This window comes from Agaricus bisporus, assembly GCF_000300575.1.
Source record: "Agaricus bisporus var. bisporus H97 unplaced genomic scaffold AGABI2scaffold_12, whole genome shotgun sequence".
In the NCBI taxonomy this organism is placed as follows: domain Eukaryota; kingdom Fungi; phylum Basidiomycota; class Agaricomycetes; order Agaricales; family Agaricaceae; genus Agaricus; species Agaricus bisporus.
The window spans coordinates 1,099,955-1,114,635 of NW_006267347.1; the positions used below are offsets into that span (position 1 = coordinate 1,099,955).

Consider the following 14,681-nt stretch of genomic DNA (forward strand, 5'->3'; position numbering starts at 1 on the left):
AAAATCGAACGCAAGGACGCGAATGAGGGATTTCGAGTGATAATCAAACTTTACTAAACAGCTCCCTCCCTCCTTAATTCACTCGAGGGCTGTCGTTCAGCACTGCAGTTACGTTTATAGATTGTATCAAGGCAAGCTAGACCTCAGCTTTCAAACCGATCAATCTTGCGGGGGGGCAGAAGATTTGGCGAGACCCAGGCAGATGTGCGACCTTCTGTTCACACAATACTGAAACCAACTGACGTGGTTTAGAAGATGTCATGGACTGAGCGCATGTTCCATATATATCCTACGATTCCGACATCAATTCATGGCTGCGGTCCTCATTACGGCTCGGACTCGGAGGAGTGTGATGAGCAAGGTAAAGTATACAGCAACACGAGCTTTGAGAGATGGGACAAGCGCCGTTGGTTTAGATGTTTCCTTTCTCCCTCCCATATTAGACTCTGTGACTAGATTATTTGCACTATCGGCGGTTACTTGGCTCATTATTTGACTTGTGCTATTTTTGTTGCATTGTGCGGATGACGGTATTACGGTAAGTCGCTGTTCTTAACCAGACCAGCCTCATCTAAATCGCCCTATATGAAGCCAGCGCCAGCCACTGACTTTCACCTACACCCATGGCCAAATCGCACTGGTCGCTCCAGCTTTCCAGATCTAAGGACACCATACTAGAATCCGACAAGTCTCTCACCTCGATGCCCGCCACTCGTGGTAACATGTTCACTCGCCCCGGACAATACCTCCGGACTCCGATCCGCCGTTTCTTCTTTAGGTTCGAAGTCCGCAAATCTAATCCTACTGGCGTTGGTGGCAAACGTCCCCGTTCTGATAAACGTCGTGGATTTGACTATGGGCGGGGACGGAAGGCTATGGCCAATAATACTCCTCCCCTGTCCTCTGACATTGCTTCCTCGCCCATCGCCGAGCTCGATAGCCCTACTTCTGTCCATAGGAGTCGTTCTCCCTTTCCCCATCGTACTCCACCCGTCCCTTGTGTGGCCCTCCAGAACTCTGATCACAGTATCGATGCTGTGGTCATCAGTACCCTCCTCAAATTACCTTTCTGCTGTCACGAGGATCTTCTCACTATGAAACCCACGCGCGTTTTCGAAGTTGCGAAGGAAATGAATGACCGTCTACCGGAGGCGCTTCAGATCGATTTGAGTCAGTCGAGGAATTATAAGGATGTTAGAAATGAAGTGGAAAGGTTGGTCGGTATTGTTAAGAAGGCGAGTGAGGTTCAGGTTCCTGGTGCACCGTTGAAGAGAGTGAGGAGTCGAGGAGGAAGACGAGATTCAGGAAAGAAGGATTCTGATTTTGATGCCTTGAACGAGTTGGATTTACGGGCCATTAGTCCTCCGACCAGTCCTTTGGCGGTTATAAGCGCGACGAGGGGTAACAGGAGAAGGGATGGAGAGACGACTGATGTCTCAATGGTTATAAGCCCGACAAAGTTAACGATGTTGAGAGAAGAGGATGAAGACGACGAGATGGAGAGCATGGAAGAGACGGCGGTTATAGACTCGGAGAAGAGAAGGACAGGCGTCAATGAAGACTTTTTCCGCGCTATCAAGAAGCGTAAGACCTCTGCCTCATTCGATAACACCACCGAAGAAGACACCGAGATGATCACGCCTACTATGCATCGTATCAAAGTTCCCTTGATGTTAAAGAAAATGTACGACGCCAACGAGACTTCACCTACTCCCCATCGCATCCTCAGAGTCCGTTCTCAACGCAAAGTCGTATTCGACCAACCTTCCTTTGATACTTCTTTCCTCAAGGAAAACAATGTCGTCGTCAAAACCACCGTCGTCGATCGTTCCTTGGTAAACACTCGGCCTCGCTATCGCTCAGCCGCGAAATTCTCCAATTCCCGAGCCGCCGGTCCTTTACAAACGTCGACACCCAAAGTAACCCAACGTCGTTACGGCCGTCGCAACAATACTCGGTCCCCTTCCAACGTCCGCAGCGATGATAGCAGAAGCTTCTCTTCCCCTGTCTCCATCGATACAGCTACACCCCCTACCACCGGTGTGCATTCTCATTTAGCCGCTATGAGAGCCCGAGATCAGGATTCGTCGTCTTCATCTCCAGAGTGGAATTTTGTTGATAGTAGGATCCCGAGGTATAGGAGGAGGCCGTCGAAACGTCGAGAATCCAAGTCTGCCTTCGCCCAGGTTAATGATCTAGTCATGTTTGATTTTGAAGGAACGAAAGACGACAGGGATACCAACAAGACTGTTTGATTTGATAACATGTGGACTACTTTATCAGCATAGATCCCGTACGAATACTATAGTGTTGTATACCCTGTCTCATACAATATAACAACTCCGAAAACACCAAAAACAATCGTGGGCCTGACCGGGAATTGAACCCGGGACCTCCTCGATACGCGGTTACTACCACCCTAACAAGGAATCATACTACTAGACCATCAGGCCGATAATATATTCATCAAAATGGTCATTTAGAATCTGACGACTGTCCGCATTTGTGAACAAGCCCATCAGAAAACAAGATCACACTATTGTACAGATTAAGCAAAAATGGACATGCGATAACACTACGTCAAGATTTTCCTGGGGTCTTTACATAAGCATATAGAATGCGTCGAAAGGAGAAGTACACCTCACGTTTGACGCGCCCCGGGATGAATTTTGACAAGTACTCTACCAGCTTGGATGTCTCTTCGCCAACTGGCCTGATAAACTTTTCGGGTAGAGAAAAACCATACTTCAACATTGAATGGTATGAGTCTTAACAAGCTTTGGAATTGAAGATGACGGAACTCACGGTCCCAGTATCCCGAAGGTGAGCAGCAAAGGTGAACTTTATACCTTGTTTCTTGTACATCCAGTCAATGATATTTCCGGGAGCTGGATATAGAAGATCACAGAGTGAACCGATCTGTGGAAGATAGTGTGCATCAGCAGAAGCTAGGAAAGGACGGATCATGACTTGGTCACCGTAAACCCAACCCCGTGCACTGATTTCAAAGCACCAGCTGCGCCAGTAGCAGCTTCAAGCATATCCTCCGCATCCTTTGGCATCTTTGTGCAGCTGTGGGAAAAGGGAGCCGAGACTAGGGCTTCTAAGTTCAGAATGAATGGCCGAGGATAGTCTGTACGTACGCATTTGTCCGTAACTGCGTAAATCCAAAAACCCGACGAGATTAGGCAATGTGGTTGCAAAGTTCGCGACACTATTGACCTCGGGGGACTCAAAAGGCCGATGACCAGGATACCAGTGCGAGCACGGGTCAGCAGGTGGTTTACGTTTGGGACCCAGACTGCTAGAGGTATTCAGAGTTTCAACATCGTCTACGGTATGTTTCCACTTGAATCCCTACAAAGGCAACAGATATCAGTTTCTAGACGGCGATTAGGCCAGCAAAAACGCTCACCCAGTTTCTTATTAGCCAGGCCAAGCGATCAGAAAACGAACAAGATTTAAGCGGCATTCAGCGAACCTGTTCATATCCACACCGACGCACTGCAGGTGAGACCCGAGTACTTGGCGGTTCTTGTACCTATGCCCTATGAGATCCCCAGGAGACGAAGAGATGGAGTAGCACATACCAGTACCGATCTGTCTCCCAGGTGTAAGTATAGCCATCGGGATTAGGAACTGGTATAATATGAAAGTCCTATGTCGGGATTAGGGGACTTGTTAGCGTGATCATGTCGGAGGCGCACAAAGGTATCCAAAAGATGTCTGAGCGAGTAAGGTTGGGATGGAGGGGCAACCAAAGCATGCGCGATGTACGTTGCAGCCGCTGTTGCGATCCACTAGGCATACTGAATTCAGAAGTCATCAAGACGAATGGGGCTTCATACATACTTCACGCGCATGCTGCGCTCCTCCAATGACGAATCCTAACTTTCCTTCTTTTGATATAGGACCTAAGGTGGAATTGACGGAAGGAGCTGATAAAGTAATGGCACGCAAGTCCCGTCCTTCAAAGCTACGTCCTATACTTCGAAGCTTGATGGTATCTGGATAAAGTTTCTGAAGCTCATCCATGAATTGTTCAATTTCGAATAAAGGGTGATATGTCGCATGGTATTCGGATGTAGCGAAGGACTCCAACCTCCAATCGTCAGGGCGGGTATAGGTATAGTTCGCTTTAGTTTCAATGTAGGAGGTTGTGTGAGGAATGTCTTCAAAGCCAAAACGTGTATTTTGATCGTGGGGAGGGGTATATATGTCGATATGGGAGTCCGTGACTTGCCAGATGTCAACATCATTGTCCTGATATACAATCACGTCAGGAAGCATGCAAATAGTGTTATAGTATGCGTACAAAGGCCGAGCGTAGGATTTGTTTTCTCTGAGCGTCGCCAAGGAGAGAGAAGCGCCTCAGAATACCCGAAGTTGTGAAAGTTCTTGGCGGGTCGAGGACGACCTGGTCAGCAGCGAGAGCGAGCCCTGAAATGAGCAAAAGCGTGTATATCCGAGCAAAGGACCCGAGAATGCCTGAGCCCATGTCAAGAAACACAACCGATAATTGTTTGGAGAACGGACAGTGAAAGGGGACAACGAGGATGGGAGTGATTATATAAGTCTGTCATGTTTGTCAAACTGACAGCCTGAGACTGCTCGAACCGAAGGCCGTCCAAAGCGGGCACACACATAAAGGATTCAGGAGTTCGAAAACGCCAATAACGCCGTACCATAGTGGGTGAGGATACTCAAAGTGGTACGCTTGAACATCAACGATCAAACGTCGTAGAATCGTAGATAAATGGCATCAAGTCTATCCGACCAACAGTTTCCAAAGTTCGCGAAATAGCGTTGGTCCTGTTTCTTCAATATATGATAGGGGAACGAGGAGGGTTGAGGGTTAGAGTCATTGCGATGGTCCTAGAATCAAATCAAAAATGACTGCTTGCTTGAACGTTTGTACCAGTTTTCACTGTCACTCCCTAACTAACGCCTAATGCTGGCCTGTTCTTCGGCATTTGCTGTCATGAGACCCTACAAAGGAATGCAATTTTGGCGAACTTGTACAAGGGAGATGGAATTTAGTGCTGCGTTGCCCTTTAGTATATACTACATTAATCTCTGAAATTTTAAGTGCATCAGAAGAGTCTGAACGTGCATTCGAAGATCATCCTGCTCTCGCCAAATACTTTTGAATGCCTTTCTGGTGCTCACCAGCGATACGCTTCTGATCCCGGGCCAGCTGATTCCCGGTAAAACCCTGCTCGTCCTGGATATCAAGAAGCTCTTTCGAGAGGCCGTTCTGAGTCGTCCGGAGCCTAACAGTAAGTGGCTCTCATGGCTCATCCTTTGATTTACTATATGACTGACAGTATTCCTACTCTGCATTTCCTGTGGATGGAGCAGCACTTCGGGGATCGCTCGAGGTGCATAGATGGCGGATTGTGCAGTGTTAGCTTTACTACCGATCTCATGACAAAACAAGTTGTTGTGGAGTGTGGATTTGTTTTCGCCTCCATTGAGTTCGCATATTAATTGCTCCTCTGCTTATATGAATAACTCGTTGTATTCTCTATACAACATGGGATTTATTCTGTTTGTACACTATTAACTTATACATCACCAATGCGAGCCTTCTTTTCCTGGTCAAATAATAAAGTTAGAGCCTTGTTGTGGAGCTCCCGATGGAATACTCACAATACGTCGAGCGTCTTCATCTGCTGGATCACTATCACTGGGTTCATTACCACCAGACATGGCATGTTTGGGTGGAGTAGGGTTGGGAAGTGTCTCCTGAGTCTTTCGCTTCGAGCTCTTCCGACTAACGGGCAAGGATTCCAGCAATGACACACGGCGATGATCGACCTCCGATATCGACAAATATAGCGTGCTCCCTCTCCTCTCAATGTTCTGTCCTTATCGTCTTTCCTTTGGTCCATAAATGATTCACCCTTGTTCTTGACAACAAAGTTCAGAATGATCCGTTGAAGGATCTCGTGGACATAATCTGACAATCGTCGGACACCAGGTTCGGCCCAATGATAGTCCGACATAATTGCTTCCGCGATATCCTGGAACAAGCCGAGAAGGCCTCTGTACTCAGGGTGAAAAATATTTTCACGTCCTTCGCGAAGCATGGTAAGCATCAGGTCTCTCTCGTCATGCTCGGGAAATCCCGTTCCAGGCGTATTAAACGTGGGCATCAGCTCAGTCCAAATTGATGCATTAATGGGAACATTTTCGGCTTGGTCAGGAAAAGCTAGGAGGGCCCACCAAAAAGCAGACCAGACGGCAGATTCTCCATCGTGCTCAAGTTTATGCTGAAAAACGCCGGGCTCACGATCTGCTTCCCAAGGTTCCGTTTGTGCACCCAGTTTCTCCTTAAACAACTCCATGCGCTTCGGATGATTTGATTTGTAGGCTCTCTCGATTCTCTCGGATAACGGCAGCAATTCTGGAAAACACATACCGCGGGAGGGAGGTAGTGGTTTGCCAGCTTGAACAGCTCGAGCAATGAACATGGGTGTGCCCTCGTTACGGTAAACAACGTGATATTCCAATGAAGTGAGCTTAACTCACGGCCAGTCCATCGCGTGATGATTCGAGATCTTGACTATAGCCGAAATCGATGAGGAATATCGATGATTCATGCTTAGGTACCCTACTCATTGTTCTGTAAGTCGAGATGTTTTTCCAATGAAATACACAAACCCAGGATCGAGTAGATGCCGGATGAAAATGGGAGATGTTGGTGAGCAGGTTCCGATAGATTGAGTGTAGTCTGAATCTCGTATCATGATATTCCATGGACTGATGTCGCGGTGAAGGATTTGGCGGTCAAAATAGAGGCCTCGAGTCACTGAAAACTCGTAAAAACTCGTAAAAACGCATGAAACAATTGAACACTTGCCTTCCAGAAGGTCATACAGGGCGTAAATGACATCACGCGGTGTCTTCAAGGAGAGAAAATCGGTACCATAATCTTGTAAGCAGATCCGAACCCTGATGCGGTCGCCGCATCCAGCTTGTGCGATCTCGCCATAAAAACACACCCTCACAACGGCAGGGTATGTTCCGTGTGCGTGTATCTTGGTCAGGACATCTTTCTCCACCCAACGGCGGCCCCTCTTGATGTATTGATCTTTGATGACACGGATCGCAGACACGTCATTCCCAGGTTTATATATGAAAACATTTGAGCAAATGCGTAAAGGATTGCATGAGTAGCATAGAGATCAAGCTTCATACTTGGTGAAACCTGGCCATGCACTTCCGTTTGTTACAGAGACGTTAAATGAGACAGTATCTGGTACCCTGGACAATGTCGAATCTCTGTTCTTCGTTTGCCCATCATTCAGATACTTTATGATGGCTGAGAGCAACGGCAGATAGTCGTGTGCATTCGAAAGGCTAAGCCTCTTGATTCGACTTGCATTGCAGAAGAAGAATTCGAGGCTGTTTACTTCAACGAGAAGACCAAGCGCTGAGACAAGGTCTGGTCGGGCCCGAAGAAGGTGCGAGACACAACTAACAGCCTGGTCCACGCGCTGTTCGTGTGATTTCCCAGCCGAGTGAAATCGAATCGGCATTTCGATAGAACCCCAGTATACGTTGTCTTCCTTTTGTTTGAGTGGATACTCCTCTCGAAAAATAACGATGTCGGGTCTGGCCTTGGTGGCATTTGGATGGCGGGCAGGGGCAAGGGAACCGAATTTAACCGCCTTGAGGACTAGCGTCACATAATAAGCGTTGGATATCTGAATGAATGAGCTAGCTACCATTCTTCCTGAGACACTTTAAACAGCTTTCGAGGACATCCACAAATGCGTCCATCGTTCCAAAGGCGTGTGCTTGGTTTGTTACTTGCTCTGTCGCCCGTGGTTCTGTTTGTTCCTTTGATACGTTTTGAGCTTGCTGGCTTCCTCCTCCATACGTCCCGTCCTCCACTTGCGCAGAAGCTGGCGAATCTGCATCGATAAGCTTGTAGAACTCTATAATTCCAATTTCATCCATGGGTGGTAAGTAGTGAGTTGCCTCCGACCGTTGACACAAGGGAGGGTCAACAGGGGTACAGGTGCGCTGTGTGGTGTCCATTCTGTGAGTGCAGGAAACAGGTGCTAAAGTGTTTACTAAGCAACAGCTACTATTCGACAAAGATGCTAATTAATTGGAGCTTAATTGGAGCATGCTTTTCGGAGGACGGAGAGACTACAAGAGACCCGAAAACGCGCGGGGTACATACGAGAGCGGAAACCATAGGTTAATTCACCAGAGTACTGTATATATACATTGTAAAAAAGTTTCTCCCATCCATTACCATGACGCTAAGACGCTAGAATGGAACAAATTGACTTCTAGAGTTATAGACCAATGGAACGACACCGCATGAGGAGATGAGAAAGGAACGCCAGCTTCTTGAATATAGCGGCGAATATGAGTTGAGAGTGAGAGGGGTCCTCCCTCACATGCTCGCAGGGCGCTGACAGAATTCCGCTCTACGAAGCCAAAAAAAGACTTTGTCATGTCCATCTCAATTATGCCGGCGATGTTAATTAACGGAGAATTTATCGCGGTGCTGTTCTTATCTGTCGCTGCTATGCTACATAAAATGCACGTCTAAAAGCGAGTAGGTGGGTTAGGCATCTGTAGGACGGCAAAACCAGATCAACCCTACCTAGTATTGACCCCTCATCCTCGACTATAACTCGATTGAAAACATCAAGTGCTCTCAAAAACTAGTGGCAGTCATGAATTAGCTTGAAAAATCGGTATAACTGGTGGCTTACACTTTCGCAGGTCTCGTCGTCATCCTCTAGCTGACGTTTCATCCTGGCCTGATCTTCAGCAACTACTGATAGTCGTTTCCGGAGATCCTCCGAAGAACGGCGACTTTTGGCGATTTTGCGTCTGGTATTGTCAAAACCCTTCCTAATATCCTCCTGCTCCAGCCGAAGTTCTTTATATTCGCGCTCAAGGTCATCCTGCTCTCGCCCAATACTTTCGAAGTCCTTCCTAATGTTGGCCTGGTCGCAAGCAATACGCTGCTGATCCTGGGCGATGTTGGCCAGCTGATTCCCGATAGTATCCTGCTCATGCTGGATATGGACGAGCTCTTCCGCGAGACCATTTTGGGTCGTCCGGATACTGTCTTGACCCCGCTCAACCGCAGACAGCCGTTTGTCAATGAGCATCAACTGATGTCGAAACTTCGCGTCATTCTTCTTAAGGTCCCTTTTGGATTTATTGGAGGTTTTGGATTTAGTGGAGGGATCTACTGGTGAAATGGTAAGGGATAGTCGAGCAATGTGAAGCAAATTACCTGGATCTAGCGAGCTGTTGGCTCTTCCATTGTTCCGTTTGCTCTGTCTCTTCTTAGAATCTAGTAATGCTGTCAAGAGGTCACTGCTTGAGTTCTCCTTCGCTCTTAGCTGTCTTGTTGAGCTGATTCCCTACTCAGGTAATGAAAAGCGTGAAATTAGACCATATTATACTCTTACAAGAAGATGTGTCGGACTGTCAACTGACGGCACCATTCCGACTTTGGTGAGAGGTTGGGGGGAAAGAGGGCTAGTCACGCTGTCACGCTGTTACGGGTGCTGGTGATTGGTCAGGCAAGGTCACACTCGCTCCCGCAGAATGATTATGCCAATCGTCACTACAGGAAACATCCTAAGTACTCTTTGAGGACAAGGGGATATGTCCCCAGTAAAATGCGAAAACTTCAGAAAACAATCCTTTTTGTTGCGCCGCTAGGTCATTTGCTAGAACAGCTTCCGTCACATCCTCCTTCACAAAACGGTGCGCTATTCGGTTCGTCTGTCGTCGTATCGTATCTTCATCTGTCGTAGGTTCTGCCCCAAATATCATCATAATTGCAGTTGCGGAAAGTGTTCGACCGCCGCTCTTTTGGAGCTTATTGCTTAGGATTTCCGGACTCGGAACTTCGGGATTCGGTATCGCGTCCGGATGTAGATAATTGTCGGGGAGTCCATGCGTGTTTTGAAGCCTGTTACGAGCTTTCTCAAGCAGGGAGCGCCGACTTATTGCTCTGCTTATTTCCAAAAGCTGTTGGTGGCGGTAGGTTAGGTTAGGTTTGATTTGCGGAATTGGCGTGGTACCTACCCTGTCATGTGCTTCCTGGACAGCGGCCAGTTTCTTCGTTGCGTCCCTATTTTTGGTTACTAAAGCTGCCTTTTCAGACTCCAATTCCAAAACACGTTCTTTTGACGAGGCGTTATCTTCATTTAGTTCATCATTATCCTTCTCCAAGTCGGCTTTGTCGTTCCGTAGGTTAGTATTCTCGCGCTTGAACTTTTCCTTTTCACGCTTCAGATGTTCATTGCGGCCCTTGAGTCGAGCATTATCAGACAGCAACACAGCGTTCTCGTTCTCCAGGCTAGCCTTTACGCCTTCCAGGTTGACTTTGTCACGCTCGAGTTCGGCATTTTGGTTTTTCAAGGTGTTAACTCGGCGTCTTAGATCGCTGTTTTTCTCCTCCAGAACAACATTATTGTGCTCAGCTGTCGTGACGCGTTCGAGTAGTCTCAATACGATAGCCTGGTTATCTGGAGTGCTTGCCTCCGACGCGGACTCCGTTTCGCTAGGCGTGGTGGGTCCTTTGATTTTGTGAAAATGTCAGCCTGCAGTGCGAACCCAACATCTTCCAGAACTACTTACCCGAGTCGGATGTAGCAGAACTAGGTGGAACCTCCTCAGAGGCGAACTCATCATCCGATGATTCGGGTGTGTCTGGAAATGTCTCATAGGAAAGTCCCTTTTCGAGAGATTCGAGTAACAAGTCATAATATTCGCGTTTCAGAGGAGCAATCGTAAGCACTCTCTTCGTGCCTTCAGGAAACACTTGGCGCAGACCTGCAAATTGACCTTCTTCCGGCAATTGTTCTACCACCATATCTACAGATCATATGTCAGAAATGTTTCCGGGGGTGACATATCCGAGTCTACCTACTAGGGTACACTTCCAGGCCTTCAAAGAATTCTCCAGCAGCATCCAAAACAGAGGAGGGCAAATTTAGGACTCGGCGCAGTTTATGGGCAATTGCATCAAGCACCGTTATGATAATTTCATGAGATTCCGTTCCCCGGAAATCGTTTTCAAAATCTAGGGCATGCAAAGTGGCAACAGTCCGCAGGGTGAAATCCTGATCCTCCCGGGCAGTAGCGGAAGGGGGAGATGTTGCAGAAGTGGTCTCAGCTTTCAGAAGCGATGTCAGATTTTCTTGTGGTCGAGCTGGTAAGCTGGTTATCATAGCCATTTGGTTTGTACCCAAAGATAAGAGCTCTTCAAAAACGCCATCAACGTTTTTTGGAACTAGAATTACTAAATACTAGTATATGTAGAATTATAGCTTAATACTCACCAGGAAATATTTCTAGCTGAAGAGGAATCAAAAGCTCTTTGACAGTGGATGCGGACAACCCAAAATTTCGCAAGTCTTGCTTGAAGAGTTTCAGCCCGAAGCCAAGCACGTCGTGTATCTTATCGTTACGAGATAACGTTTCTGTGCGATCTAGTAGAGGCAAGGAGACAATCGTCCTGATACTGAAATCCGCATCCTCTGGATCGGGCGGAGATGGTGGTCTCGAAACAGCTTTTCCTTGTGCGGACGACATAGCTGTGACCAAAAAAAATAGAGGTGTTTTTGGATGTCACGTTTTGGACTTCTGACTACAGCATGTGAGAACCCTCGCTTGTTACGCCAGGACACTAGGACACTGATCCATGCAGATCAAGGGATAGTACTGGCTACCCTAGGCACGCCACTGCGTACAACCTAAAAACAGCGGATGATGCCAAGCAACTTCCCGCTACTAGTATCAGGGCACCGGCTGAATAGTGGGAAATCGAAATTACCGACATACGAACTGCCCACATTTGCGTTCAGTTCATCCGTTGCCTTATAGGCCACCTACCCAAAATCGGGGCTTATATTTCAGGGCCAATGTGCGAGGGCAGACTCCATCTCGTCTGACTTACTTTTTTAAGGAGACATGTTCTCCTTGCCCAAGGATCAAATTTTTCAAATGCCATATATATCTGTCGACAGATGGCAGGGTATAACAATCGGCAGAAATCCCTCTCAGATTTGTTCATCGTGTGAAGCAAGTACCCATTACTTCGTCCGTGGTGATAGATATCAATAAGTTTCAATGGTTACAGGCGCTCTCTCATAAGTCGTTCAACACGTTGTGCTTCGGGACGTGGAGAATTTTGATCCTTATTGTTTCTGAATGATGGACCTGCACATCCCCAGATTTAAATCTTCAAACTTCGAGCTTCCTGCGTCATGTGCCATCATGGATCGAGATATTTGATTGCGGTTGAGTTATTGTGGAAGAACGCGCGAGGAACGAGCGCGGTCTGATTTTTCGGAGCGACGACCGTGTGTGTGAACCATATGATCAATTGTGATTAGAACGTAATAACAAGATCATTTTCGAGATCCTCTTGCTCCAACCGAACATCTCGAAATTCGCGCTCAATATTTTTTGGCTCTCAATATCAGCAAACTCCGTCTTCAGATAGTCGTGTGCATTCGAGAGGCTGAGCTTCTTGATTCCATTTATATTGCAGAAGAAGAAATCGAGGCTATTGACTTCAACGAGAAGACCAAACGCTGAGACAAGGTCTGGTCGGGCCCGAAGAAGGTCCGAGACATAGCTAACAGCCTGGTCCACGCGCTGTTCGCGTGATTTCCCAGCTGAGTGGAATTGAATCGGCATTTCGATTGAACTCCAGAATACATTATCTTCCTTTGGTTTGAGTGAATACTCCTCTCGAAAGATAACGATGTCGGGTCTGGCCTTGGTGACATTTCGATAGCCGGAAGAGGCAAGGGAACTGTGTTTATCGGCCTTGAGCACTGTAAACCGCAAAGCGCCACATAAACGTTGGATAGCATGGATGAATGAGCTAGTTACCATTCTTCTCGAGACGCATTAAACAGCTTTCGAGGACGTCCACAAATGCGTCTATTGTTCCAAATGCGTGTGCTTTGTTTGTTACTTGCTCTGTCGCCCGTGGTTCTGTCTGTTCCTTTAATACCTGTTGAACTTGCTGACTTCCTTCTCCATACGTCCCCTCCTCCACTTGCATAGAAGCTGGCGGATCCGTATCGATAAGCCTGTAGAACTCTACTATTCCAATTTCATCCATGGGTGGTAAGTAGTGAACTGCCTCCGACCGTTGACGCAAGGGAGAGTCAACAGGGGTAGAGGTGCGCTGTGTGGTGTCCATTCTGTGAGTGCAGGAAAGAGGTGCTGAAGTGCTTACTAAGCAACAGCTACTATTTGACAAAGATGCTAATTAATTGGAGCATGTTTGTCGGAGGACGGACGAGAGACTACAAGAGATGGCGAGAGACCCGAAAACGAGAGCGGAAACAATAAGTTAATTCACCAGAGTACGATATATATGCATTGTAAAATTTTTTCTCCCATCGCCATGACGCTAAGACGTGGGCTCTTTCACGCTGGAGCGAGGTGTTTTTATTTTTGTAGATGTTAACTTCGCTTCTGAGATCGCTGTTCATTTCCTCCAGAGCTGCACTACTGTGCTCAGCTATTGCAACACGTTGGACTAATCTCGATATGATAACCACATTATCTGGGGTGCTTTTCTTCGGTGCGGACGACGTTCCGCCGGGAGTGGTGGCTCCTTTGATTAACTGCAAAGGTTAGCCCGTAGAAGGATTTGTAGCTGTACTACTTACCCGAGTCGGATGTCGCGGAACTGGGTGGAACCTCCTCCGAAGCGAGTCCGTCGTTCGATGATTCGGGTGCGTGCCTGGGAAAATGTCATAGGATAATCCATTTTCCAAACATCCGAGTAGCAAGTCATAGTATTTGCCAAAGAAGCAATTGTAAGCACTTTCTTTGTGCATTCAGGAAAAAAATTGGTGGAGGGACGCAGTTTGACCTTCTCTGCGACAATATCTATAGGATCTGCTTTAGTAATGTGTTCGGTGATCATAAACTCGAGTACTACCCACTAGGGTATACTTCCAGGACATCAAAAATTCTCCTGCGGCGTCCAAAATGGAGGAAGTCAGATTCAAGACTTGGCGCAGTTTTCGGGTAATTGCATGTTTCCATAATCTAGGGCATGCAAAGTGGCAACAGTCCGCATGGAGAAATCCTGATTCTCCGAATCAGTAGCGGAAGGGTGCAATGTTGCAAAAGTGGACCCGGCTTTCAGAAGTGATATCAGATGTTCTTGTGGTCGAGGAGGAACTTATCCTCAACTGTAACTCGATTGAAAACATCAACGCGCTCTCGTGAACTAAAGACAGTCATAGGTTAGCTGCGGGAAATCTTGGAGTGACTGCCGGCTTACAATCTCGCAGGTTCCCCTGTCATTTGCTAGCTTGCACCTCATGTTGGTCTGATCGTCAGGAACCGCCTATGTTTGTGTCCTGATATTCTCCAACGGCTTTTGACGATTTTGCGCCCGTTATCAGCAAAACCATTCCTGATACACTCCTATTCCAGCCGAAGTTCTTTAAATTCGCAGTCAAGATCATCTTGCGCTTGCACAATACTTCCAAACTCCTTCCTAACGTTTGCCTGCTCACCAGCTATATGCTTCTGGTCCCGGGCAATGGTAGCCAGCTGATCCCCGCTGATGTCCTGCTCATGCTGGATATCGATGACCCCTTCCGCTCTACAAGTTTGAATTATGAAAAGGGAATATAACTCAGTCTTGT

The 14,681-nt window shown here is 47.2% G+C and overlaps 4 protein-coding genes and 1 non-coding gene across 5 annotated transcripts; 1 reads left to right on the forward strand and 4 right to left on the reverse strand.

The window, feature by feature from the left end:
* Positions 1 to 438: 438 nt before the first annotated feature.
* On the forward strand, positions 439 to 2,348 carry AGABI2DRAFT_180981 (hypothetical protein). The gene is made up of 2 exons (XM_006456243.1): positions 439 to 538; positions 592 to 2,348. Exon 2 carries the CDS (start codon positions 624 to 626, stop codon positions 2,253 to 2,255), a length of 1,632 nt encoding a protein of 543 aa, XP_006456306.1. The 5' UTR covers positions 439 to 538; positions 592 to 623; the 3' UTR covers positions 2,256 to 2,348.
* Positions 2,349 to 2,365: 17 nt separating this feature from the next.
* On the reverse strand, positions 2,366 to 2,453 carry AGABI2DRAFT_t134. Its single transcript has one exon. It is a non-coding gene; the product is annotated as a tRNA-Pro (tRNA).
* A 127-nt stretch (positions 2,454 to 2,580) lies between these two features.
* Positions 2,581 to 4,498, reverse strand: AGABI2DRAFT_77117 (hypothetical protein; the record flags this gene model as incomplete). The annotated part of the gene is made up of 10 exons (XM_006456244.1): positions 2,581 to 2,745; positions 2,806 to 2,919; positions 2,979 to 3,094; positions 3,144 to 3,357; positions 3,416 to 3,422; positions 3,482 to 3,541; positions 3,591 to 3,658; positions 3,708 to 3,800; positions 3,853 to 4,263; positions 4,316 to 4,498. 10 exons carry the CDS (start codon positions 4,496 to 4,498, stop codon positions 2,581 to 2,583), a joined length of 1,431 nt encoding a protein of 476 aa, XP_006456307.1.
* Positions 4,499 to 7,190: 2,692 nt separating this feature from the next.
* Positions 7,191 to 7,968, reverse strand: AGABI2DRAFT_122217 (hypothetical protein; the record flags this gene model as incomplete). Its single annotated transcript, XM_006456245.1, has 2 exons — positions 7,191 to 7,684; positions 7,734 to 7,968. The coding sequence occupies 2 exons, from the start codon at positions 7,966 to 7,968 to the stop codon at positions 7,191 to 7,193; spliced, it is 729 nt and encodes a 242-aa protein (XP_006456308.1).
* A 499-nt stretch (positions 7,969 to 8,467) lies between these two features.
* On the reverse strand, positions 8,468 to 9,513 carry AGABI2DRAFT_195478 (hypothetical protein). Its single transcript, XM_006456246.1, has 5 exons — positions 9,453 to 9,513; positions 9,275 to 9,404; positions 8,742 to 9,229; positions 8,630 to 8,690; positions 8,468 to 8,571 (listed from the first exon to the last, which is right to left on the reverse strand). Exons 1-5 carry the CDS (start codon positions 9,486 to 9,488, stop codon positions 8,555 to 8,557), a joined length of 732 nt encoding a protein of 243 aa, XP_006456309.1. The 5' UTR covers positions 9,489 to 9,513; the 3' UTR covers positions 8,468 to 8,554.
* Between the last annotated feature and the right edge of the window lie 5,168 nt (positions 9,514 to 14,681).